Consider the following 27,286-nt stretch of genomic DNA (forward strand, 5'->3'; position numbering starts at 1 on the left):
GTTCTTCCTCCTCTTTGTACCCCTATTTTTACAGTACTGTACCCTGCATCTCACAAACGTGTCCTTGGTCTCTGTGATACTGTAATTCTTGTTCTTTGTTGATATGAACCTGCAACCAGCAGTCAGTACTGTTACTGTAACAAATAGGAAGCACGATGTCCTCTCACATTGTTTCTTCTATCCATTCTCAGACTTTCTCCTTCCCACCTTCAACCACCTGTTTGCTCTCTAAACTGGCTTATATTGGTTGTGTCACATCATTTGATACAAGTGAAATCAATTTTGAGTGAAATCAATGACATGTGTTCTCTATTTCTATTTGATTGTTGCCACTTGTGTTTACCAGTATGGATGACATGTGCATTAGAGTGCAGAATGTGTTTTGAGACTGAGAATGTGTTTCGAGTTTTGCTGAAAAGTCGAAGTGAGATCTGCAAATTGTGTTTCACCATGTGACACAGTTTAAGGTATTGACAACAGACTGCACAATCAGCTAAATGAGTTCAGGCAACTGAGAACTTTGTTCAGCCAATGGGATTTAGTGTTTTAGCAATTGAGAAAAACTGCAAACAACTAAAAACATCTCGGGTGCTTACATACAGTATTTTACCGGCTCGCAGGTACCAGACCAAGCTACAGAAAAGCATTGACCCAGGCAACCAGTTCATATTTACTGAAATATATTATTCCAATTAACATGTCTGGTTGTGTGATGACGTGTGGTTGTCGAGAGGGCATTAGCTGATGGCTTTTGAGTCACATCACAGCTTCCTGTTGCTACGCAAACAAGCGCTGGGGCACCAATGGCAACCAGCTGGCCGTGCAGTCAGGGTATATCACGGTATCACCGTGAGCAGTGCATTACCTGAGCACCCCGCTGTGTAAAGCACAGGCTCAAACCCGCCACCTCTGCAGAGTCCTAATAAACATGTCACGAATTCTCGATGGTGAGCTGCGCCCTCTGGACAAGAAACTGGGTGCTGATGGCAGAGGAAGTGTGATGGCGAACACGTTCAGAACAGGCAGGGAGCAGCCCGGGAGAATGAAGGAAACGGGACGCCAAGGAGGATGAAAGAGCGGGGAATCGAATTGCTACCACATCTGGAAAGAATTGCATACACCAGTTCCAGAGGTACGCTGGGTTCTCTCATGCTGCCATGCCCAGCAGAGCCTTTCCACAGTGAAGAAGTGTGTGACTCGAATGCCTTACAGGACTGCAAATAAGCTATGCAAACAGTGCCACCTAGTGGTCACTCAGCGGTCTGCATAGCTGGTACGGAATCTGAGAGAAGAGACTGATTGGGGTTTACATTACGCGCAAAGCCGCGAGTCAGCGACTGGCAGAGCAAAAACAGATCAGTGGATCAGACAAGTAAACACAATATGCTTTGAAATAGATCCACCCAACTGCTCAGAAATGCACTTTTATGGAGTTTAGGAGAATTGGTGCAACTTCACGATTTTGTGTTTTCTCTATTTCCCACATGCAGGGTTATGATTTTTTTCCACATTGTGCTCTACCAGGAGCAATTATGACTGTAAAATAGTTCAGTAGTGTTATTAAAACAAACAAGAACAAAGACTGCAGCAAGTTGATAAAGGTCAGGCTGGGTCACACACACTGCATCAGTGTGGGACAATGCAACGACTAAACACACCAACAAGACATTTATGTCTCACTGGCACACTCAGCCATACATTGTACATTATATTTACAGAATCTTTATATTTAACTGCAATATTTCACAATAAATTACACTATTAGTACTTTGCAGGCTTTAACTGAGATATTTCACAATACTGTAATTGTATAGTGATATCAATGCAGGGGGGACGATTAAACAAAACATTTCAGTTTGAACTTGGTGAAGCATTGTGGGATTACTGAACTGTAATTCTACAACGCCATACTGCTCTGATCATCTGATGGGTGTTTTACTGTGAAATCAAATCCCCGTAAAATTCCATAACTATCTGTGAAGTCAAACCATACAGCTGTGATTTTAATATAATTTACAATAAAAATGTGACAGTAACTTGCTGTGAAATTAATGCAACGAGTAGCCAGTAATTTACTCTAATTCAGCACAATGTTTTAGTGTCTTTTGTATCTTGATCTTGTAAAATTCAAGAGGTTATTCTTAAAGATCGGCCTGCAAAATAAGTATTCTTTGACTTTCTTTGAAGCACGAAATAAAGATGATTATTTATTTCAAGCTTTTATTTAAAGTGTTGAATACCACATGTTTGGTGAAGGCTATTGAGGAGTAAGAGTAGACATTTGTTGATTATATTGCAATTTGTCAACATGGATCTATGTTTCCAAAGCAACAATCGATGGGATGGTTCCAAATCAATAATCAATGAGAATGAGAGTGAGAAGGAATTAGGATACAACACATTTATATACACACAAAAACTGAATATATTTAATATGATCTTCATGACTTTACAGATGTCTATGAATGATCTATCAAAAAGAAACACCATCTATGTTAAAAATGAGAATGTCACACATTTCAGAAATACTCATAAGATAATCAAACATTCTACAGTGGTATGCATACATTAAGGTGTTCAGACTTCTAGTTTATTGCAATGTAAGGGCCCTATTTGACTTCACAATTACAGTTTTTAAATCCCCTTTAATTCCATCTTTTGTGTCTTAAATGGTTTAAATTCTACAGCTATCACACAAAAGGTATGACTTGCCAGCTAGGACAGTTTTTAAAACATATCCTTTTTTTTCTGGTGTGAAAATCGGCAATTATTTAATATCTGAAGGCAAAACAAATCCTTAGGTTTGGAGATTAAAAACTGCACATATACTGTAGATGGGGAGAAGAGAAAGAGAGGATGTATTAAACTTCTCCCCTCTTTCCCCCCGGTAGAGTGCGTCAAAAAACAAATCAAACATCAACTGTGAGAGAGCTCTGCTGCCCAATAATTTATTCTTGGCCGCATCACACCCTGTACTATAGCAAGTACTGAGCTCTTCAAAATAACAGCCACTAGAGGGGCACGAGAGACACATGATGAGAAAGACATCTGGCGGGACGGGCTGCATCACACAGGCCTCTGTTGCCAAGGAGATACGATGGTGGAAAGCGACGAGAGAAGCCTAGTAGTTGTAGGCAAATAACAAAACTCACAGAAGATCATCCCCACTGGAGACTATGTGCTGCAATGTGGGGAGAATTCACAAGCTCTCGGGATCAGCTGGGGCCACAGCTCGCTGCTGTCAATCAGTGTGGCAGCCGAACAGCAATAGAGGGTTTATCTATTTATTTATTGACAGGCTCCTCCATCAATAAATAATGAGGATGGAGCGCAGTCGTGAATACAGTAGCACTGCGCTCATCTATAGGAACTCGCACTGTTTTTAAGACCGAGGGCTTAAAAAGAAGCCCATCCCTTCAGCATGGCACCGACTTCATCAAACACACTCGCACAAGAAGCAAGGTTCCATTTCAGATTTATTGTTGCAGTTTGACTGGACACCAAACTAAAGTGCATCACACAATATATCTATGATTGGAAGCATAGCATGAAGGGAAGACATACAGTGCTTTACCCAAGGACAGGCTGACTGCATTTGGCTAGATCCCCCCCCCCACATTAACACTTTCATTCTATTTAACATACTCAAGGTCACCTCACGTGTTCTCTCTATCACAAAAGCCGCGTGTGCATTGCAGAAGTGCCCACACGTTCCTGTGCAGGAAGATTTTCCATCTTAGCACACAGCAGAGAACGGCTCCTTCATGGGAATGTGACTCGCGTGAACATGCATGACCTCAGACACACAAGCTTTTCTCTCGGTTGCTTGCGTCGCGAGCTCTGAGCACATGCCGAAAACGTGATTAAGAGAAAATGAATTTGGTTTGATCTGCTGTTCTGTAAAATGAGGGATTATTTATGGCGTGGTAATCCATTTGAGGAGCGGCTGAAGGGCTCCTCTTGGCTTTAGCTCTGCTCACTGATAGACTGTCTGGACAAATACCCGCTCTCCCCTCTTCTGGCCTGACCTCCCTCCAGCCACTAGCAGAGGCAGCGGCACCGGCAGGCACGAGGCGAGTCAAAGACTGAGCTGGACACGATGTGTCATTTCCCTTGACAGCCACAGGGGGCGCACTGGTTCTGCGCACACTGCTTGGTAGGAAGGGCTGGCTCCGAGCCTGGTTTCTGCAGGCAGGCAGGCAGAGGGATGGCATTAACACTTGGAATAGTGACAGCACCTACCTCAGACAGATTAGTGGTAATATGAGGCAATATGGCGTCTGCAGGGTGTATTCACGCTACAGCAATTAACTGCATATCTAACTATCGTTCATACATTCATCAAATAAATGAGAACATTCATGATGCAAATCAAGGGCAATGTCAAAACCACGCCCTTTTGAGGGAGACATACAGATACATGGTCGTGTTGTTATTTTGCCACTGGGTGTCAGTGTGGCGACATACTGATAAAAGTAGTCACACACATGCTGAACACAGTGTGGTTCTCCTCTCTCCTCTGCCATTCATTCTTTTATCTCCCACCCCTTGCTTACCCGAGTCTGTCTGCGCGTGGGCCGCACAGGTTGGTTGTCAGGGTGGTTGGGCGCCCACGGTCCCAGGCTCTGATTGGAGTAGAAGTCCATGGGGTAGACTTCCTTCCAGTCAACCTCCTGTAGAGCTACAGCTGCCTGATAGATAGTGAGACGGATAATCACAAATAAGGTAAAGAAAGTGCAATACCAGCCCACTTAAATGGCCGTACACGATCCTGAAGTCCCCCCCTCCCCCCTCATCACTTAGTACTGTGTTTGCAGTTTTTGGACAAAGCAGCTGCAGGAAACCACACAGTGATGAGAAGTCGCAACAGACAAGACAGGTGTCATAATATTAAGCTTGGATAACAGGCAGAGTTGTCATGTTATCCCTATGCAGCTGCACTGCATGACACAACATCTGTTAGAGGAGAGCAACAGCACAGGCATGACAGTGCAGTGACATAAGTGCAGACTGCTCCGTATGGAAGGTAAGTGCCTGTGAATATTGATTCTGAATGAAAGAAGGAGCAGCTGAACGACTGAACAGATGAATCAACAAGCGTGCTGAATGAAGGAACAAATCATTTGATTATTGCATTTATTGCGTTCATTAATTCATCCACCTCCTCCTACATCTTTCAGACAAGTTCGACGGCAAGATCCAACTTGAGCATCATACAATTTGGGATAATTTCAATGATGTATGGAAATATGATGAGAAAGTCATGTGACGCACTGGAGAATTCAGTTCAAAGGAAATGAGAAAATGCAGCTTGAAAGTGATGAAATCTCTATTCTAGTGGGACATAATTCATCAGTGTTAGTTTGTTGCTGTGGTGTGTACCAACACCGATACTACTACCGAAGGTAGTGTACCGGCTGTATCTTCAAATAGAAACAGAAACACAACACTCCCGTAAACATGCTTATTTTTATACGTTCATGTGAACAAGAAACAAAAAGGATAATTGCAATGGCTGTGGAGATAGAGATATGATTTGACTTTTTCCAAGGAAGTACCAAAGATGTATCTTACAGAGGTTATTCTTTATATTGTTCCATATTTTACAAGTGTAACACAGGTGCCCACCAAACGTAGACCCCTTGTCCCAAGAGAACTTAAAGGCTTGTTTCTGAACCCCCTTTCTTTTATCAAAGCAACTTGTTCAAATACTGGAGCTGCACAGGCTGTCTGATATCTATATAAATAAACTAGTTTCCATAAACTGTACTCCACCAAAACACCTCTGCATGGGGTCAAACATAATATTTGAATGGCTGCAGATGATGTAGATTGTAAAGTTTTGGTTTGAGAGGACCGTAGCGCTGCATTCAATACTGTTGACAACCTTGTAATCCACAGGCTAAATCCTGAATATTTACGGGACCTTATTTGAGTGGTTCTCTTATTACCTCTCAGATAGGACTTTGTTGGTGTCTACAGCTGAATTTGTGCTGGACACGGCTGCTTTTCCATGTGGTGTTCCCCAGGGATCGATCATGGGACCCATTCTGTTTTCCATATACAGCACATTATCAATAGTTTCAGCAACATCTCCTCTCATTGTACGCTGATGACATCCAGTTGTGATTTTCATTTAAACCAGATGAGCCTCATAGCATTTCTGAATGCCTGTTGAAATGCAATTAGGAACCAAATGGCACATCCTGCAGTTAAAAGCAGATAAAACTGAAGTCCTGATTACTGTTCCAAATAACCTTCACTCAGCAATCAGGCAAAATCTTGGCACCATATCCTCATCTTCTTGGACTAGTCTGTGTGAACTTCATGTGATTTCTGACCAATCCATGACTTTTGATGCTCACATTAGGACGCTGACTCCTATCAAATTTCTTTTGACTTAGAAACATAGCCAAACTAAGCTCTGCTCCGTCAAAGAAATGGTGAAGCTATGCTCGCTCTTATCTCATCACATTTCACTGTTTAAAAACGGTACAAAATGCTGCCGCTTGGCTCTTAACACAATCCAACAGATGGTCACATATTACACCTATTTCAACCTTTCTGCACTGGCCTCCAGTACATTTCAGTATTCATTTTCAAATGTTGGTGCTTACTTATATAGCCCTACATGGCCTGGCCCCACAGTACATCATGGACCTTGTGCATGCCCACACCACGGGCTGAGCTCTTAGGTCCGTTATCCTCCTGCACATTTTAAGACTATGGACTATAAAAAAAAACATTTGTTCAGACAGGCTTTAGCTACCATGTTTTCTATGTTTTAACTTCTTACTGTATGTCTTCTTATGTTTTCATTTTTGTTTTATTCATTTTAATTAGATTTTCTTTTCTTTGACCGCAAAGCACTGCTGTCTTGCTTTCTCTGCTTCGCTCTCTGCATCGAGATTTATAGAAAAGGCTAATCGTAGCACATATCTGATTTTTACTGTATGTATGTGTCTTTGACAAAATAATAAAGTTCTTCAACGATCCAGCTAATAATGTGGATGAAATTCACATTCCCTAGTGTTTCTCCTAATTAAACAAACAATCTGTATGCTGGGATAAATCCTTTCTCCAAACATCCTTCTGGTGGAGTTTTCTTCATTTTCTTCTCTCCTCGGCCCCGATTCCACCCGGCTCTCATTTCCTTAGCTTTTACCCTCTGCTCTCGTCCTCTCTCGCCTCTCACACCAACTGCCTCTCTCTTTGGAACTAGCTTCTTGCTAATCCCTGCTCTGACAGGAGAGCCAAGTGTGTCTTATTGACTATAAATATAACATGAGACGCACTGAAAATAAATGCTGCTGCCCCCCCCCCCCCTCCCCTCTCCTTGCTCACTCCACCCTCCCATCTCGTTACTCATCTTCATTGTAAATGCCAAAAGCACAGTGCGCTGAGACATACACTCAGAGGCATGAGATGTGGGTGAATTAAGACTCATCACAACCGCACACGTATAGACACAAGTGCGGCCGCAAATTATTTAAATGCCAGACATTGTTCACAAATAGCTAGCGGGGAGAGCAAAGTGAGCTCTCGAACTAAAAAGGCTTAAGAAAACAGATTGCTGCTTTCCTCATTACAGCGGGGTGATTTCAGACTTCACATGAACCAGCATAGACCTCAGTCAGAAAGAAAAGAAAACAATCATTACTTTTTCTCCTTAGGTGAGCGCTATCATTATTCTTAATGGCCTCGTTCTGAAATGTATGAGCAGCACAAGCGGTGCGCACACAGCTGTGCAGTCGGAGGAAAACAGCAGCCATTTGAAATCACACTCCGATATCCAAGACAGCAATTCCCCTCGCAGCCATTTCACAAGCTTTTATATCAGCAGCATATCTTTGAGGGAAATCATTGAATAAATTAATAGTCGACATCAAATGCTAACCAGCCAAGTCTCATAATGGCACATAACTGCCAGCACATCACAAAGTGTCTACACCAGCTGCAGCGGCACACAAACAAACGCTTGCTTTGAAATGGATCTTTATGGGTTGCTGTCCAATCTATCTCTCTCTCTTTAGAAAAACAAGACAGCTGCAGGAGGGGAGGGGTGATGGAGTCTGTGTGATCCTGTGGCCAGTAGGGGGGGCTAGTCTTCTGCAGATGCTGTTTTCTGGCCGTGTGTGTGTGTGTGTGTTTTATAGCAGGGATCGAGGGAGAGAAATAAAGAGGGAGGGGAGTAGGCACGATTCCTCATCCCCAGCACAAGCAGGCCTTGATGAGTCCTATACACACTCACAACCCTTACAAACGCTTCCCGATAACATTGTAGTAGTTCCATTGTAGTGCATGTTTACCTCATATGGAGACAGCAGGGGCTTGGAGAAGGCTGTGCCCCAATCGATAGAAAGGCGTGGACAAGCGATCTGGATCCACCTGTAGGGAGGAGATGGTACAGATTTGTGCTCAAATGTACATCCAAATGTGTGCGTGTGTAAAACAGAAGCAGTCAGAGAGGGCGAGAGACCGACGGTCCTATTCGACAGGCAGGGCACATATGTGACTGCACGCTGCATGTGGATACGTGATGCAATGGGTCGTGCAGGGAACCTCCCTCCACCTGATCTCCAGCATCTGTTGGCGAGATCTGTCCTGATTTGCAAAAGCTCTAAAGACGGCCACGCTACACAGTCTGAATGCAGAGCCCGCCCAGTGAAAGAGGGAGGCTGAAGAGAGAGGGAGGAAGTTGTGTGTTGGTGGTGGTGGGAGGGGGGGGGGGGGGGGGACTGGTTGCAGGAGGCATAAACAACAAAACAGGAAAAGAAGTGAACGGCGGTGAAAAGAGAAGAAATGCAGTGAAGGAAAAGAGGGAGCGGTTAGGTGAGTGTGAATAAAAAAAATGCCGCACCAGCCCGGTCTCCACGGAGGTAGCCTACATAGCTGGCAGACAGGGTGGGGTGGGGGTGGGGTGGGGCTGGGGGGTGTTGTACGTGAGAGAGATGGGGAGGCGGGTGAGAAAAAAAGGACACAGATATACAGCGATAGGGAGAAAGAACAATGAAGATGAAAACAGAGGGAGGGGGATTGTGAAGGCACAAGCTCAAAGAGAAGAGAGAACAGAGGCAGCAGAGAGGAGGAAGATTGGCAGGGAGAAAAGTGTTTACTCTAGAAAATGCATGAGAGAGGGATGAGGAGGGCGTGGATGTAAACAGCTGGAGGGAAAAAATGAACAATGGGAAAATGGAGACGGAGAGAAGCGTCCGGGGCTACAGGGGTTAGCTTTCACGGATCAATGCTGTCCACAGCTCCATCTTCACTCAGGGAGCAGACCCTTGTCCCTAAGCCTAATGATGGAGCTCCATCAGATATATTGACAAATATGAATTGAGTTGCAGTGCATTTAGGAGCTCTGTAGATAACATTAAATCTCGGTAAATATCAAAAGGAATACATCTTTTTGAGATTTAAGCAAAGGAATATAGGCGAGTAAAGCAGTATAGATGGAAAACACTTGAAATAAATCTTTTTTTTGTCCTAATTACTTGAATACCTTCATGTTTACGCTAATGCGTCACAATCTGTCTAGTATTCATCTTCCAACGTTCACACAATTTCTCAACTCATTCATCATTTGAGAGCCAGCTGAGTCAGAGCTATTTGAACCAATCTCCTGAGACCTACAGTAAGTTTGGTGAGTCGAGATGGCGATGTGGAATCTGAGATATGACCTTTAAGTCCGTCGGCTGCTATTCATAACCAGAGCCGAACACTGCACATGTATCAAAACCACTTTCGCCCAAACACACAGGAAAAGGAACAAATCATAACGGGGGAGTCTGACAGTTTGCATTTGTGTGCACACTTGAATGTGTGTAGCCATGTACATGCACTTCTTCTGGATGTACCTGTGTGTAGTGTGTAGAATGAGCTGAAAAGAATACTGGAAGAGGTTAAAAGAGGAACAGTGATTAATAAAGCAAACCAAGACTCCTCCACTAAATCCTTGGGGCTGGCATTGAGAGGAGGGTCTGAGAGGAGAGCGAGATGGACAGCATGAAAGAGAGCAGATAGCTGATTGGCACATACGCAGACCCAGAAGGGAACATTCTAATATTAGCACAGCGACTGAGTTCAGTAGAATGCATGGTGCCATGGCTGGTATTGCCCCCCCCCCCGCCCCCCCAGAATGTGGCCCAAATTGTATTTCCAGCCCTTATCTGGCCTTTAATCTAGCCAACACAGTAGAGATCCCACATGATGGGGTGCAGTGGAACAAAGAGAGAGCTGGAGGAAAGAACAGAGAAAGAGGTGCAGAGACAAAGCAAAAATGTGGGCTCTTGTCTCTGGCAGTGGAGCCTTGCTTCACAACTTATTCCTAAGCAAAGATTTACCGAAATGAGGAATGTATGAATACGACTTTGGCGGAAACCTTATCTCTTCAGTCCCTACAGGAACCGTTCGAGACATGCAAGGAATTAGAGGAACAGGATGCAGGACTGGTGCAGATTACGCTGTGATATATAAAGGTGAGGTTGCATGACATTTGTGCTATGCAATGTTAGCTCCAGGCCTGGCCAAGCCGCATTACCTGCTGTGGCCCATTACACCCCGATACCGTTGGGGAGACTTCCACCTGCACGGCTTCGATTCAATTACACTCAGTCTTGACCTGGCAAAAGGGCACAGCCAACCTTTAAGCAGTATGATGGGGGGGGGGGGGGGGGGGGTGTAAAATGCGCACCTTTAATCACGAACTTAATTGGATGAGAACAAACAATTCCATATCAGTGGAGTCAAAAAATACAATTCAAACAGAACAATAAAAGACTGCAAGGCACAGGGTGGTATTTGAAGTCTCGTAGAGATAAGTGTGTGGGTGTACAGATATCTGTACAATAGTTAAAAACCTGCTTGGGGACAGCCTAATTACACACTTAAGAGCATATGCTAATGGTGTCTCTCTATTTATATGAGTCTAATGACAGAGAAAGCCTGGGGGTGGGCTCTGTACAGTGTGCTGAGCACTAACGCGTCCTCTACCACCCTACTGTCTGACTCTCAGTCGCCCTCTCAGTCTATCCTTCTATTCCTCCTTCAACACAGCTTCACACACCTGGTGCTTTGTAATATCTATGGCAGCCTCAGGTAAGATGCCTGAGTATTTACAGACTTTTCTGAGCTGTCAGGGGAAACAAATTAAACATTGACAAAGGCATTATTATGACAAATAAATGCAATGGTATCCAACACAGCTGGACATTGAGCTTCCCTACGTTTTTCGCGTTCGACCGAAATTTGGTTGTTCAGATTCCTCTTTCTTATTATACTTTGATGAGAGAGTTTCTCACTATAATGAGATTCTATAGTTTATATCACTCTGAGTGAGATATTGAAAAAAAAGTATGGATTTAAACTGTTTAAAATTCTTGAAAATTCTCAGATGAAACCCAGCCCTACTCTTTGAAAGTACAAAGAAATAATTGTTGTTGCATTGCATCCTGATGAATGTAGCTACGCCGAGCTAAACACCGATGCAGTCTACAACAACAGCCCCACAGCAAACGCTACGTTCATGAAGGTTCTGATGTTCAGCGTTTGTTGAAACTGTTGATACGGTGTTGATTCAACTTCATGGACATTTTGGAGGCTGTGGTGTTATTACATTTTATTGGGTCACACTGAGATAATCATATACATTATATATAATTTGATAAAGGGCTATTAAAGGATTTTAAAAGTTAATCAGCTATATGTGTACCTTCTAAACTGGCCACTGGGTATAACACTAGAAAGTGTATTTCTCTGAGTTTACATAAAATGGGCTAAATTTTGTATCTTAACACTTTAGTTTTCTTGACATCAATGCCATACATGCTACTGAAACAGACCTTGTTGAAAAGCTTTTGTCTGTAATGGTTTGTTTTGGTTGGGTGAATCGTGCCTGACTTACATAATTTCAGACTTCCACTCATACGTCAGTCTAAAGAGGAGAGCCAAAAAAACAAAGAAAGACATTGCTTCTACCACAACCGCGCGCTTTCCAAAAACAGCCCCCTCAACTACCTCTGCATCTCTCTTCTCTCTGTCTCCAACTCACTCTCGATCTCTCTCAGACCTTCTGTCCTCCTCTCACCCACTCCTCCCTCACACATCACACTTCTCATTACTCCACAGTGAGAGGCCAATCCGAGGGAGTGTGAGGAGCATGTGTGTGCGTGCGCCTGTGTGTGATTGGAGATGTTGCACGTCAATGTCTCAGGAACCACTTGTCCATCTTCACCTCTGTTTGCAAGTCAGATCAATTACAGAAGGTGCACCTTGAAGCCCGAGCACTTGATATTACTTTGAAGAAACTTGAGTGAATTCTTTCTAAGACTGCAATGAGTGTTGCCGGGCTAAATAACAGCGTTAAGTGACATGGCTGAGTTCAGAACCTGCCACTCTGATTATCGTGGATGAATATGTATGACAAAATCAGCAAGTACATCAACAATGTAACAACGTCAAAGTATGTGAGTAAATGGGTAAGTGTTGATTATGTGTGAGTGGTTTGTAGTTTCTACGTGTTGCGGGAATGCAATATATATATATTTAATCGTGATAAGAAATAAATAAAACACAGAAAAAGCAAGGGGAAGGCTATTATGTATAGTTTTTATAGTTTTTACAAAAGTACATAATGAAAAGCATGCACGTATTAGCTTATTCAAGAACTAAATCCCTCTTTCTATGCCCTTGTGTCAAAGCTGAGGAAATTGTGCATTATGCTCAACTATTTGTTTTTGCTACGGAGGCAAAAATATGGAAGCTCACCAAGCCATGAATGCCAATTTTGTTTATGAATCTATGCACTCTAGTATTCCGTGTTTCTGCTGCTTGTTGTAGTGTCCACTTGTAAATTATGCTGAACCACCAGTTGTGTGCAATGATGCTTACACAATACATTTCAAAAGTTGTTGATTGCAACTTTTAGGCGACTACTTGCTCAACATAATAGACCTGCCAGTATCCATGATGTGAAAGATAAATTAGCCACTTGTTAACAAAAGAGGCACAGCAGTGATTAAGAATTAGCAAATGAAGAAACAACGAGCCGAAGAAGTGTTTTAGTGACGTGTGGAAGACAATGGAAGGAATCCAGACTTTAAGGTTGCAGGAAGCCATGACAGGTGGAAAAGAAAAAGTCTCCAAATGAGGATCTTCAAGTCTTTGCATTAACAAAAATAACATGGCAACCTTTTGACTGTATAAAAACAAATCTTAGCCTCCAATGGTTCATGCATTGTAGCGCGGCTCAAAAGCTTCCGAGGTGTCGTCAGGGAGAACAGACCAAAATCACTGGCTTCTGCAGGGCGAGGAGAATATAGGCCAGTGATGATAATCCATCTGCCAAGGCCAAGCTGTTCGTATTCAGTTAAACAGGACGTGTCCTAATTTGGGCGTGTGTCAGCTTGTGTTTATGTGCATCTTAATACTCACGCATCTACTTCCTGCATCAGATCCAGCTTGCCTGGGAAAATCTCAGACAGAAGCACTCGAGTGAAGGACTTGCCCAATGAATGGAGCCTTGACTCCAGGTGCTAGGAGGAGAAAGAAGTAAAATGACAAAGGGAAAGGTTTAAAAATCCACACATCAAACAGAATTCTCTCCAGTGTTGTGAAACGAAACAGAATCAAATGAGAAGCTACAAATCATGACCCATGACTCCCTCACACACAGACAGTGTAATCTACATATGCAATCTAGGGTTGTCCTGACGTTTTTGCTTGAGTATTTTTAATCACAGCAGGAAGACTATTTCATCCAGCTCTAAGTTTCTGAAGCAACATATACGCATCCATTGCAAGGTAGCAGACAGATTTGGCTCCTCAGCCTTGTCCTGGCATTCTCACGCCAGGTGGGATGTGTAATCCTGCACCAATCATGTAATAATAACCTCAATGTAAAAATGCCCAAAAATGTAATACAATTTATACTTAATCTGATCTAAAATGTAATAAAACCCAATAATATAATAACTTGATCAATAATGTACTAAATGTCTTGACTGATGTTTTAACAGCTGGGTCATTTTAGTTAAAAACTGGCAATGTAGTAATTTTGACAGATAATGTCACAAAGTATGCTTTTTTATTTGAAATATAAAGTGTACAAGTATACAGAATTGATGATACTGTCAGTGTCATGATAGTCTACTGAAGACCCAAAATTTGACACTGATTTCATGTTTGGAAATGCAAAGTCTAGGCTTTATTTAGAATTAGAAATTTACAACTGATGGCAAGTAGCACGTTGTTATGGGAAGATGGAACTAAAATCCCTATCAATGGGAAATGATTCTGATTGGTTACTGTCCAAGGATTGTCCATTAGACCAGAGTGGATCTTAGATTCGGCACAATCAGAGAATGACAAAAACCGCAGAATTTCCCGTATCCATGAAGGCAACAAAGTAGATTCAATCTCCATGACACAACCAATCCGGAATTTTAGTTTAATGAGAGAGATAAAGTAGAGGAGAAAATAGAGGAACACATGGAGAGCCGCGGCTTTGATGACGCATTTTACTTCCATGTCATTGATGGGAATGCATCAGGATGCATTAGCGTTTACACTACTAAAAGACGTAGCGGTTTGAGTGATCAGATCACAATGCGTCTTGGTGTTCATTAACACTCGTATTTAGCGCTGTCCACTTCCGATCTCTCAAGACACATTTTAAAACTTAGTGTAAACAGGGTCAGCTCAGTTTCTCTCAGTTTCTACCCGGAGCTCAAAACTGCAGGAGAGGGGGAGGAGGTCAGAACTTCAGACCGAGCACCGCTTCAGACTCCATCTTCACAATGCCCACATTACTGCTGACACTGAGCAAATCCACCTGTCAATGTCATACTGTAGCTCACATTCACCAATAAACAAGATCCTGTAATTGTAAGAAATTTGAGCAAAGAACTGTGTTCAGTAGATGTAATAAAAGTGTTTAATAATTCATAATTCATAATTCATAATTAGTCATAATCATAAGTGTTTTGGAAATGCATAATTAAGATAAGCATAAAGTGTTTTAGGATAAGCAGCTAGAAGTAGAATTTGAGACATTTGAGAGCTTTTGCCAAAGTTGCAAAGTTGCAGAAGTTTATTTATACTGAAGGATTATAATAGAAGGGATTAAGCAATAACTGACAGTCTTTGAATGTGTTCGGAGCTCAGGGAAAGAGAGTCATGAAGACAGGCATTTACAGAAGTGCACAGGGAAGTTAGCTAACAGGAATTGGGATAAACGGAAGGGGAGGAGTTGCGAACGGATATGAGGGCGGGAGATAGAAAGTGTTTTTCTGCCTCTTTTTAGCGTGTGGTTGCCTGGGACGGCTGTGTCCTGGGACCAGAGGTAGTTATTTTCCAAAGTGGGTTAATATTGTAATATTTCTTAGGAGTAATTTACTCCATTGTGTAACTGTAATCGTACTTGCATCAGTGGGATTAAATTCCTTTTAATTGTAAACCAGTTTTGGTAGATTTATTGTTGCAGCGTGTCGACTGTACAAAGCAGCCGGACACGTGCTCTGGCCTCCTCGCTGTGGAACAGACTCAAACTTCCACATTTACTAGAAATCCTTGACTTCCGACAGTCTAAAAACACAAGATTCATCTCTTTAGGTTGACAGTGAAATTGCTGAGTATCATACCCTCAGACTTGGGTTGAATCTCGCAATCACTTCACACTCCTCAGTAAACCAGTAAAATGCGTACTGGAGGTAACAGCCTGATGAAGCAAACAGCACTACATCATCAGCAAATATGCGATCTTTAGGTCACCAAACTGGGGTTTCGCAAATCCTTGGCTGCACTTAGAGATTATATCCATCATAGAATTGGGAAAAAAGCAAAACCCAGTCCAACTCCAATGAGAACAAACTTCAACTATTTGTTGCTGATAATACAGACACAACTCCCACTCTATTTTTGAAGTGCCACTCACAACGTCCTGAGATCACAATCATAAACCTTCAAGTCCATAAAACGTGTGAACTTTTGGAAGGGGCTGGTCTATTGTTTGCTGATGAGCCGTTATAGTCCGTGACTCGTAGTCACACAGATGTGACCTTCCTTTTCTACATGCAAAACAGTGCGTTATGGATTTTTCAAGGCCGATATAATAATGATAGTTTGGAGCAGGAAAGAGGAGATAGACGATTAATCAAACAAAATGAATACCAAACTCAAATTATACCTCAATAAATAGCTTATTAGAAGCTGGAACTGAACAGCAAACTCAAAGTAATTAATAAATGCATCTGGAACAGAACATCAAACTACCCATAAAAAAAAAAAGAAATCTAGGCAAGAGCATTTTTATTTTTTGAAAGAGAGAAGTCAAAGGTTTAGCATCACATCAGTCTGTGTTCATGACGTGCGTTTACTTCTGTTGACTTCTTTTGCACACGAAATTTTCAATAAACCCTTTATTTGTCACTCCATATTAGTAAGAGAATATCTTGGATCTAGATTTGATGGATTACTAGCTTCAAAGGATGCGTGACACATGGTGAATTGACGACCAATCACAGGTGTTTGTTTTACTCCGTTCTGTACCATCTAAGAAAATGCCGTTAGCCAGCCTCCAGTGCCATTTAACGACTTAATTACGTCAACGAGTGCCTGAGCAACACTTTGACAATGACTCGCCGACAAAGTAGCTTGCCATCTTGGCCGTTTTGTTGCTGTTGTCGCTCGTAGTGTGAACCTGGCATTACACTTCAGGCAACTCTGGAGTTTGGCTCCAGAATTGATGCTATGTGTAGAGGTGAGCCCAACTTTCTCTTCATAAGCAAGGGTTTAGCACACAAAGGCCCTCAGCCTTGCCTTATGTTTTGCAAGTCACCAGACTCCTACACCACCCTGGTGGGGATAGTGGGCCCGTGTGTAGGTGGGCCCACTTTACTTCCTCATATTGAGCTGGATCGGGCACCTTGGGTACAAGCTTAGACACTTATAAGGCATATCAATAAATTTAACTGTTTAGCCACTTCAAGGAATTCTTCTCCTTGCTGTCTCTGCCTTGAAGTTTTGGGCATTAACTGAGGTGTTATTCAGGGGAGCAGAAGTCAGCCAAACCCAGGGAAGAAATCCCATAAATGTTCTTTTGGTAAGACAAAGGTATGAGCGTTGCTGATATCCACTGTCCTTGGGAGTATCATGAGACATTTCTACAACTGTGCTCTTATCAGAGATAGTTCTGTCCCCTTACTTGAGAGGATATCTTACACTGTACTTCTTAATCTCGACAGATCGTTACGGTAGAGCTGGTGGGCCTTTTTATTCAAATCCAAATTCTTTTATACATCCTCTCCTGCCACTCGAAACAGAAACTTTTCGCTCTCTGGTTGACATTTGTACATCAGTGGTAACTTCATCGTTCATGTCTGGATATATTCAAACAGGAGAAGCGCACCAATATAAGCCGGAAAAATGTTTACTGCACGCCTAGTTCTGGAGAGTTTCTTTTTACCTTTTACATGTAGAGGTCCGTGCATTCTACTGATTATGTGACGACAGTATAGCTACTAAACAAAGTCAACCACACAACAGTACAGAAGAAAAGGAGAAAGAATGAAGAGAACGGGCAGTGGAGGGGAAAGCAGCAGGAGGAGAAACAATGGGTTAGCAGTGACCAGAAAGGACTTCTCGGTCGAACAATTAGTACTCCCAGTCAGAGACGGACTTGTGGGCATGCTAATGCATAACAGCTCACACTCGCAAAGACTTTGAGTTCCTCACTCAACACACTACTGGACCAGCAGTAGCGTACAAACACAAAGTACCTATGAATACGTTTCACAGGATTATTACAGTGACATTATTATAACATGAGAAGCAATTTTGAGTGACAGATTTTCTGATTGAATTTAGGATTCAAATAGTTAATTGACTAGACATTTATTTGTTGTTAATTGCTGAGGAAAAGCAGGGATTTCATATATTATCTTTTAACCCTTTGGATATTGATTTGTAATTGTTTCTCACATACATTGCCGAATCAATAAAAGAACTTGCTTAAAACCCCCGAGTACTTATACAACCACTCTTGAGGACAACGGCGAGATCAAGATAGGGCTCTTTAAGGCTGTTTGGCAGCATCATTCTAAATGTGAAGTAACAAGCTCCCAGTGTGAAGACTGCTGGTCCTATTCGTACTTCATGTCACCAAACCATTTGTCAGAGAAACTCACACTGCTAAATATTACAAGCCGTTGCACAAGTGGCCTTAGGACATGTAGACTGTGAGGATGCAGACTCTCACCTCCATGACTTTGGGGCTGCCCTGCCGGCCCAGCGTGCCCATGATCAGGCCCCATCTCTGGGCCGATCGTGCCTTGTCAATAGCCTGGAGCCTCAATGCACGCATGGCTTCGTGGTCATAGTACTCCCTGGAGAAGACCTTACTGTAGGGGTCATATCTACGAACAAACATAGGCAGGAAAAGGAAAAGGCATACCAATATTAGTGGAATGTATACACATAAAATGACCATATCATACACACTACCAACTATTGTTCAGCTATCTGTCTTGAAGACAGAAATGCAATAAAAGATGAAAAAATCCAATCATGAAAAGCCATCAAGTATGACAGGAGTTGGTGTATCTTAAGAAAAAATTGAGGTATTTCTGAGCATCTAATCTCCTTTTCTCCGGTACAAGAGGTTCCCTTGAGATTAGAATCTTGTTTATGAGTGAGACCTGTGATCTGTGCAGCAGTGCATATGTCTATAATGACAAAATGTCACTTTGCATACAAACAAGACCTCATCAAAACAGAACTTCATCCTCACAAAATGTTATCACGACACTGCAACACGATGAGTGATCATAACTGCAAGGGACTATTTCATGTGAAAAACATTATATTATACCTTTTCTATGCATAACACATTTTTCTTTGGATATGAAAAAAATGTTACATTAGTAACATGACTTTTCTCCTTAGTTTGTCAATTTCTGCTGTTCAATTTGTTGTATTCAGATCCCAAAACGTGTGAACACAATAAAGCTGTGGTGCTAACTGACTAGAATGAACATCTTGTAGATGACGTCAATATTTTTTACAGAGAAACGGAAATATTTCATGACAAATGGCGTCATTTTGTTCCACAATACCTGTAAGCAGGGATGTCTGGGTTTGCGATCATGATTGACTCCAGGTGAAATCTTCCATCTCCCAGATAACTATAGAAAAACACCATGCAATTCAATTTTAAACAATTTGTGCAAAGGAACCCCCTCTCGACAATAAAATGCAATGTGGAACCACAATAAATACCGGCCTCTTATTCTCTTACACCGGCTTTCTCTCTCGCTCTCTTTTTAAATCAATTCCTCTCTGTGCAGCCTTTTTAACAGAAGACCAAAGTGTTACCGGGCAGAAGGCCTGAGGCCTGGGGTGGAGGGTCTTCCCATCTCTGCTGTCGGGGAACATGACCCCAACGATTGGAGCATGCTGTTTACAGAGAATGCAAGCCCTTGCAATTAACCCAGGGTCTGGTGCTGGGGATACGCCAGAGACCGAGCGGAAGCAGAGTTCACCGACTATAAGTACACGGAAGAATGTAGGTGCCTGAAAACACAAGCTCAGGTGGAACGGCCTCATAAACTCCCCTCTCAAGGCAAGGCAAGGCAAGGCAAGTTTATTTGTATAGCACATTTCAACAACAAGGTAATTCAAAGTGCTTCACATGAAACCATTAAAAGCATCAAAACATAAGGCAAAAGAAAAGGAGATTTAACAGCAATTAAGAACAGTGTAAGAAATAAAATACAGTAGTAAAATGCAGAAATGCAGGAAGTCGGGCTCTCAGAGTCGGGCTGAGAAGAATCCTGCTGATAGTGTGGGGGGGCTTAGGTCTCAGTGGGCCTATTGACTTGCAATTAAATCCACTAATTGGTCAACGTTTACAGCAGCTTGAATCAGGCTGTGGGTGATTTACCATATAGGCTACCTGGAGACATGTCTCGCTAATACTCTATTTTTAAGTGCGTGTGTGTGTGTGTGTGCGTGTGTCAAAGTACACATGCATCTCTTACTGTGCGTGTCTGTCACAATTAACAATGAACAACAACACCGAGCAGCGCCTCTGTTGCATTGCTTCTCTTTGCTTAGCAACATCCAAGGCCTTTATACAATTATGTTCACAATACACCTGCTGCACTTTGGCCACGGTGGTCCACAGCTCTCTGTAGCTTCAGGAGGCTGGTGAGTGCTCGGCTCTAAAGCTACCGTCACAGTCCTTCCATTCATATTCTATTGTTCTTCGTAAGAGTGCTCTCGCTATGATGGTAATGCTCTGCGTCTTTGAATTATGCAACACCATATCTTCGGGTTCACATCTTTATATTGTTCTATTACGAGCGGGAGATGGAGTGGAGGCAGCGGATAGAAATGGTTCACAGATCATAGTTCAATTCATATATTAATCAATTTCCTGCATTTCTGCATTTTACTACTGCATTTTATTTCTTGCACTGTTTTTTAAATTTTTTAATGTTTGAATGAATATTCTGAATTGTTTTTAAATCTCCTTTTCTTTTGCCTTATGTTTTGATGCTTTTAATGGTTTTATGTGAAGCACTTTGAATTACCTTGTTGTTGAAATGTGCTATACTAATAAACTTGCCTTGCCTTGCCTAATAGAGGGGAACTAGTATTCAGTAATTAAGCTTCTGGAGACACGCCTTCACAGCTTAATAAAACGTCTCTTCCATTTACGTCTATGATTAAAATTGTACATTGTGTTTGGAGGAGTGGAGGAGAGTGAAGGCGGTAGATACAGCACACGTCAGTAGGGTTGAAGTCCTGACCACGTCCGTAATTTGTACATGTGAAGACTCTGAGTGTGTGAGAGAGAGAGACGTGCCAACTCTCATGCAGTTTAATCGATTCTTTCTCCCATCACACCACTACACACCCCGACTCACACATCAAAGACAACACACATTGGATTAGTAGGTGAATCACACCCTAACCCTTCCACGTACAAACACACACACTAAGAAAGACACACACACACACCACTTTTACCTCCCATAGGGCCTGGCTTATGCATATGGCAAAGTGTATCCTTGTGTCGCTATTTTAATCTCATGCATTAAGAGGTTTTAATCACATGGACTAACACTAGATGTGTGCAAATCAGACATACCAAGTTATGCACTTAAGACACCCGGGGAATTGCTTCAACTCACTGTGCACCACAGAGCACAGGGTTCTCTTTTCTGTGGCTGCGGAGGTGTTGCTGTTTGTTGCCTGCACAGGTTTCTTTGCCAGAGCAGTCTCTTCCCTAAGCTTCCCTTTGACAAGTCTTGCATGCACACACCATTCATTTTGATGTAAAAACACAGGTGAGCTCTTCTTTTATGATTCATCATATTCTTCCCCTTTAGAGGAAATAAGATGTTATAAAACAAAGCTGAGACAAATGTACAGACGAATGGCACAGTTTATCAATCCTCACCATTAACGAGCCAGACCGTGATAACACGTCTTAAAACATAGAAAACTGTGGACGTGTGCGGTTGGTTTGAAACAGCCAAATGTGTCTGGTTCTGTCTGGCTTCACACAGTTCGATGCTTTGCACGGCGTGAAGGACTTTTTTCAGGATCAGCATCTGGCTGGACTCAACAGAAGCCTGATCGGAAGCACGCCGACACAGCTAGGTGTCACAGCTGGCTATGTCGGGTGTTAATGGTATGATGTCATACAGATTATTCCACATGTCACATGGGTGGGCACGGCAATGGCAGGGCTAATTATGGCACGTGGTGGGAGGGGGGGATCTGGATGAATCATGGCTGGATGTCTTTGGCTATCTGGATATCGCTCTGCTGCTGACTAACAGGAAGAATGAACAGAACCTGTGCTGAAATTGTGAAGTGGGAGACAGGAGGACAGAGGTGTCTTACATTATGGCATTTACATGGCGGTCCAAGCGAGGTGAGGTACAGCCCAAAATTTCTCCTGGTGACAGAGGTCGACACTGTGGTACCAGCACGTCATACTCCGGCTTGAGGGCTGCACTCACACCCTACAGCGTGGAGGAGGGAAGAAGGAAAGATAGTTAGAAATGTAGATGTTTTGGGGAGCTCACCCTTTACCTTGTTTTATAGCTAATGCTTCTCCAAACAAGTGTGCTTTGAGATATAATCCTTAAGTAACCCTGGTACACATCATTCGAAACAGAAACCATATAAGACCAGCAGAAAAGATCGACACATTTTTTCTTATTTTTGTCCTCATCTTATGATGACACTAATTTAAAAAAAGAGGGCGCCATCAAATGCAAGAAAATAACAAAATGTAATATGCTAAATATGTGCACCACTACAGGCACTTAATGGCATGATGACTTTGCTTAATGGGGAATTAGGTCTGCTGTGTTTCATCTAAACACAGTATAACCTATTTGTAATACATTTGTACTCTATAAAGTTTTGTATATAATTCATTTTTTACATAGTCAGTCCTTAGTATTTTCATTTGAGATATATATATATATATATATATTGTCACTTCCTCCCTTTGTCACATCTACACATTTCATGGCTCCTTTTAGTCTTATTCGACTAAAGACCGAAACGACTAAAGACCAAAACGACCAATTAGAGGGGACAGCCCTAAAGATGGCACTGAAAATGTGTCCCTAGTGTGATTTTGAATGGCTCATGTTTAACATAAATGTAACTCCCAATGTGGCCACTCATCGTTAAATGTGTGGATTCATGACTCTGCAGAGCACTGACTAAGAAACGTCCTACCACATGACATGTCGTACGAAAAAATAATGACATTAAAAAGATATGGATGAGAAAAATATCAACACATTACCAAGCGAGTTCGAATATTCAACTCTAAAAATCAACTCTTCGATACACCTACGTTCATTTTAGCAAAGTGAGAAGATGAGAGAGTAAACAATGAAAGCGAGAAAAAAAAGATGAAGTGTGCTTGAAGGTGGAAGGATAAATGAAACGATCTAATTTAAGGTAGTCCACAGCGAATACGGGTGAACTCGCAGCTTCTGCCGCCCATACTGTGTGACCTTAACAAGCCCACACACCATAAGACATGAGTGAGATGGAGACAATACACAGAGATATGCACACATATACACATGGATGCACCCCATATAAATATGACCCACATGGGCAGAGCGTGGTGTAAAAATAACAGTTACATTAGTGAAGGCCCGAAGTGGTGTTTGTTCAACAAGGTGGTAGAAGAAGAAGAAGAGGAATAAAGAAAGAAGAAAGAAGAAAGAAGAAAGAAGAAGAAGAAGAAGAAGAAGAAGAAGAAGAAGGCTGCGGCCGCTTCCACTGCTTATGTAAAGAGCAGAACTGAGCACGACGCTGAACCGGGAGGCCGTCCTAGTTCATTCCACCTTTCAAATCCCAAATATCTGCAGCCAGATTTCTCAAACCCACACTTGAGCTGAGCTTAAGTGTGGAGTACAGGTTTGTTCAAAAAAAGCCTGGAACCAGATAAGGTATACCGTACAAATGCACAGGAGAATGTGTTACTATACTGTACATCCACATACACACAAAATAGCGCAGAACCACATCATGGCAGCTGCCTCTGACTGAAAAATGGACTCATCCACATACACACACAATCAGACAGACCCAGTGTGCCGAATCACCTGCAGTGCTGCCACGAACTGAATAGTGCTGACGAGTGCCAGAGATTGTGCAGGAGGGAAGTTGAACTTGACCGTGTCCAGGAAGTGTGCGTTGTCCATCTGGATGTCCACAAACACATACAGCATCTTAATACCTGCCGTGGAGTCTATGGGGACTGCAGGGAGACAAAGACAAAAGAAAGACGGACGAATAATTCACTATTCACTGTTATGTCAGGTACACTATTGATGCTGGCTCTAACATTAACACGCAGGACACGTTCAGCGATACCACTCTATGGGAACACATCACATGCATACATATAGATCTCAGCAAGTACCGCTGTGATGTAACTGAAGCTCATTCAGCGTGAATCTCCAGCACATGCAGCAACTGATGAAAAAAACCCCTCAATTATTTAAGGAAGGAGAGGGACACATGCGATTACTATTACCGGCATTCATTTCACGGGGCATTTACGACGCACCCGGGCCTAGGAGAGGTAGCTAGAACACGTGCCGAGTTAGATGCTGAAGAAGTAGGCGAGAGTCCAAGAAAATAGGGGCAAAGGGGAATTATCGTTGCCGTTGATCAGCGTAATTACTCTTCCTCTTGTGTTAAATCTAATTCGGAGATCAGGAGGGAGGGGACTTTTTTTTGTTGTTGTTATGATTAAGCAAATGGCCCATTATGGTGCGAATGCTTTATGAGTGAGTGCAGCTTGATGTCGAGATTAAAGCAATTTAGAGAGAGAGAGAGAGAGAGAGAGAGAGAGAGAGAGAGAGAGAGAGAGAGAGAGAGAGAGAGAGAGAGAGAGAGAGAGAGAGCGAGAGAGAGAGAGGGGGGGGGGGATAGTGGAGTAAAGTGGGACAAGGAGGCAGAATAAAGAGAGGGTGAATAGAGATGGGTCAACAGGGAAAGACCGAAGATCTGTGAGATACACGTCTTTAAAGAGGGTTGAAGGCAGAGGGGATGAGACCGAGGAATGGGAAATTCCAATGAAAGTAGGCTGGAAAACAGTGAAATTCGATTTAAGGCTGAGGGTAGGCGGTTTAATAAAGTACTGTATACATTCCAAAAGATGGGGCATGGAAGATAGGAAAGGAAAAAGTAATAGGATACTGTGAGTTTGGAGGGGTGGGGGGTGGGGGGTTGTCAATTAACTGAAAAGAGAAGTGATGAATGAGCTCACATCTCAGCAGAGCAGGAAGGTAAGAAGATGGAAGGAAGGAGGGGGGGGGGGCTTTGCTTCAGGCCACATGTTGAGTGAGAAACCAAGGAGTTAAATATATCATGAGACTAAAAAGGACCGGAGGAGTGAAGTAAAAAGCCAGCCTGCTTGTTTATAGGCACTCCCTGAACGTAAAGGGCAAAGAAAAGTGACATCGATCTGTGTTCACATTAGCATGGTAGCCTGAGAGCACTTAGACGCTGCAATTAGAGACACAGTCAATGAGATGGACAGGACTCACTTGCCCCGTCGGTGGTTTTATACATCTATGCGTTGTAGCAATAAGGTCACTCAGTGCAGCTGCTTATTAGCAGCCAATCGTAAACAAATACGCTGCCACATTCATTGCAAGTGAGACTGAGAAAAGGTTGAACATAATGGTATACCGGCTTATTTACAAATCAATATGTACGAACAGGTTCCATTCTGAATAATACAGCAATCACTTGGTGTCTGAACTGATCTATGTCCAATTTGTGGCGGTACGGCCGAAGTCGTATCAGAATTAAACTTCTGCGTCTCTCTAATGCAAACGTGTGTTGTAAGCCTGAGCTGCCGCTGTTCAAAAAGCATTGAGCGCAGCCGTAACGGATGTTCTGTGGGTGAAAACAAGACTTGAAGCCCCATCAATTATTTGTAATTGGCTAACTGTTTACTGGCCTTTCATGTCAACCAAAGCATCATGCTGGACCACGTCAATAACACCAGCTCAAACTAAAGTGGGTGCCGTGGGTTTGCTTTGCAAAATGAGTGCAGCTACCAAAATAATGAGAGCAGGGTCCAGTCATACCAACAGCTGTGGCAGCAGGCCTGACACTTTTTTTTCTCTTTTCTCCTGGTGCTTTTTTCCACCTTTGTAAATAACCACAATGTAAGTGGAAAGTATAAATAAGTTTATTTTGTGGAAGTTTATTTTACTTCCCCTTCGCTTGCTCCCTCCTCTCGCTCTGACTCCCTTCTCTTTTCAGACGAGTCACACACAAAAATGTTGTTTAAACATCAAAGTTAGATAAAAAAAAAAAACCCATCCCTCATATCAGCAAACATAATTACTACTTCAAAACATGGTTTTATGATGTTGCCCATATTGCCCTGCACTAGATGGAGGTGCTTTATGACGGAAAAAGATGAGATGGCACCAATATTCGCAAAAGCAGATACTGCAGAGGAAATGAAAGGGATGCAGGAGAGAAAGGTTCTCTCTGAGTCAGTAAGAACACAGTGGCTTTAATCTCCCACCGGTATCTGACATCATGGGCAACAGTGCATATGATGTCCTCATGATTGAGTGATGAAGGTCAGGAACACAAACACAGTGGCGCCCTTACACACGGATTATTTGAGAATCTATAGGTCATCTCATTTCATTGAAATTCCCTTCTATCAATTAATATCTGGGCGAACTTCACAACCCACAATGAATTGATCTTCGGGGCACTTTATCTTTGCTTTCCTCCGAGTACACAGCCCATCTCTTTTGTAAACACACACACACACACACACTCATGCAATCACATAATTCTTCCACAAAGATCAGATAATGAAAGCGCACATTAGACACAACACACACGCAAACAAAACGAAAACCACCACAGAGAGAGCTTTTCTGTGTATTAAAATTCTGTTGGTCATTTCTGGTATTTGGGAGAGGTGAGGTTGCTCTGGCGGGGATAGATATCAAAACTATTGATTTAGCATTTCCTCCCATGTTCCGCAAGAGACAGACGGCGGGGGCGAGGATGAAGGTCCTCAAGAACCGCTTGAGGTTTTCAAAGGACGGCACTAATCCATGTTCCCTATTGATCTGCTGGGTAAATGTGATGTCCAGGCTCCAAAGGTCTGATATGCCTTCTGTACTAGAGCTGGGCGGGCCACAACTAACTAGTTTCATCTTGACATTGATCGATAGCTCCGTCTGTCGGTCCGTCCCTGACTTCTTTTTCGTGCAGCCCACTCTCAGTAGGTGGTAGTCCACGATGCTCGCCCACTTCACGTTCCTTTGTGTGGTACAATCATGCATGCAGAGCGACGGACAGACGTGCACACGGACAGTGTAGGCACTCACTGAGACAACTGTGGCCGTAGTGCACCATGAAATCCGCTCCTAGGGCTCGAGCGGTGAAGTCGTCCACGCAGCAGGCCCCGTACGTCACGTCCCCCATCACAATGGTATCTGCCTCCGTGAACCTGGGATGCACACACACACACACACACACACAGAGACACATCAGTGCAGTCATGGACCACATGCACATCCTGTTGTTCGTACAGAGCATGCAAAGCACGGTGTGATTATGAGAAAGCTGAATTAGATCAATCTCTATCTACTTGCTACAGATAGAGTACATTATATAGTATCTGACAGCATTGTCAGTCAATGACTGACTCACAGCATGACACAATTCATTTTGCTCCCCATGACCGGCAGCC

At 42.7% G+C, this 27,286-nt stretch overlaps 1 protein-coding gene across 1 annotated transcript in view; it reads right to left on the reverse strand.

Moving 5' to 3' along the window:
• Positions 1 to 2,339: 2,339 nt before the first annotated feature.
• The window catches only part of dph1 (diphthamide biosynthesis 1), a gene marked incomplete at its 5' end in the record, with an annotated part of 55,567 nt that continues 30,620 nt past the window's right edge, over positions 2,340 to 27,286 (reverse strand). The window contains 9 exons of the mRNA XM_079272628.1: positions 2,340 to 4,185; positions 4,557 to 4,691; positions 8,310 to 8,388; positions 13,432 to 13,532; positions 18,254 to 18,410; positions 19,110 to 19,178; positions 21,910 to 22,031; positions 23,646 to 23,800; positions 26,922 to 27,043. Of these exons, the coding sequence (XP_079128754.1) occupies positions 4,105 to 4,185; positions 4,557 to 4,691; positions 8,310 to 8,388; positions 13,432 to 13,532; positions 18,254 to 18,410; positions 19,110 to 19,178; positions 21,910 to 22,031; positions 23,646 to 23,800; positions 26,922 to 27,043 (1,021 nt within the window). The 3' untranslated portion in view covers positions 2,340 to 4,104. The remainder of the gene's footprint in view (positions 4,186 to 4,556; positions 4,692 to 8,309; positions 8,389 to 13,431; positions 13,533 to 18,253; positions 18,411 to 19,109; positions 19,179 to 21,909; positions 22,032 to 23,645; positions 23,801 to 26,921; positions 27,044 to 27,286) is intronic.

The sequence above is a fragment of the Melanostigma gelatinosum genome (genome assembly GCF_949748355.1).
Source record: "Melanostigma gelatinosum genome assembly, chromosome: 7".
NCBI lineage: Eukaryota > Metazoa > Chordata > Actinopteri > Perciformes > Zoarcidae > Melanostigma > Melanostigma gelatinosum.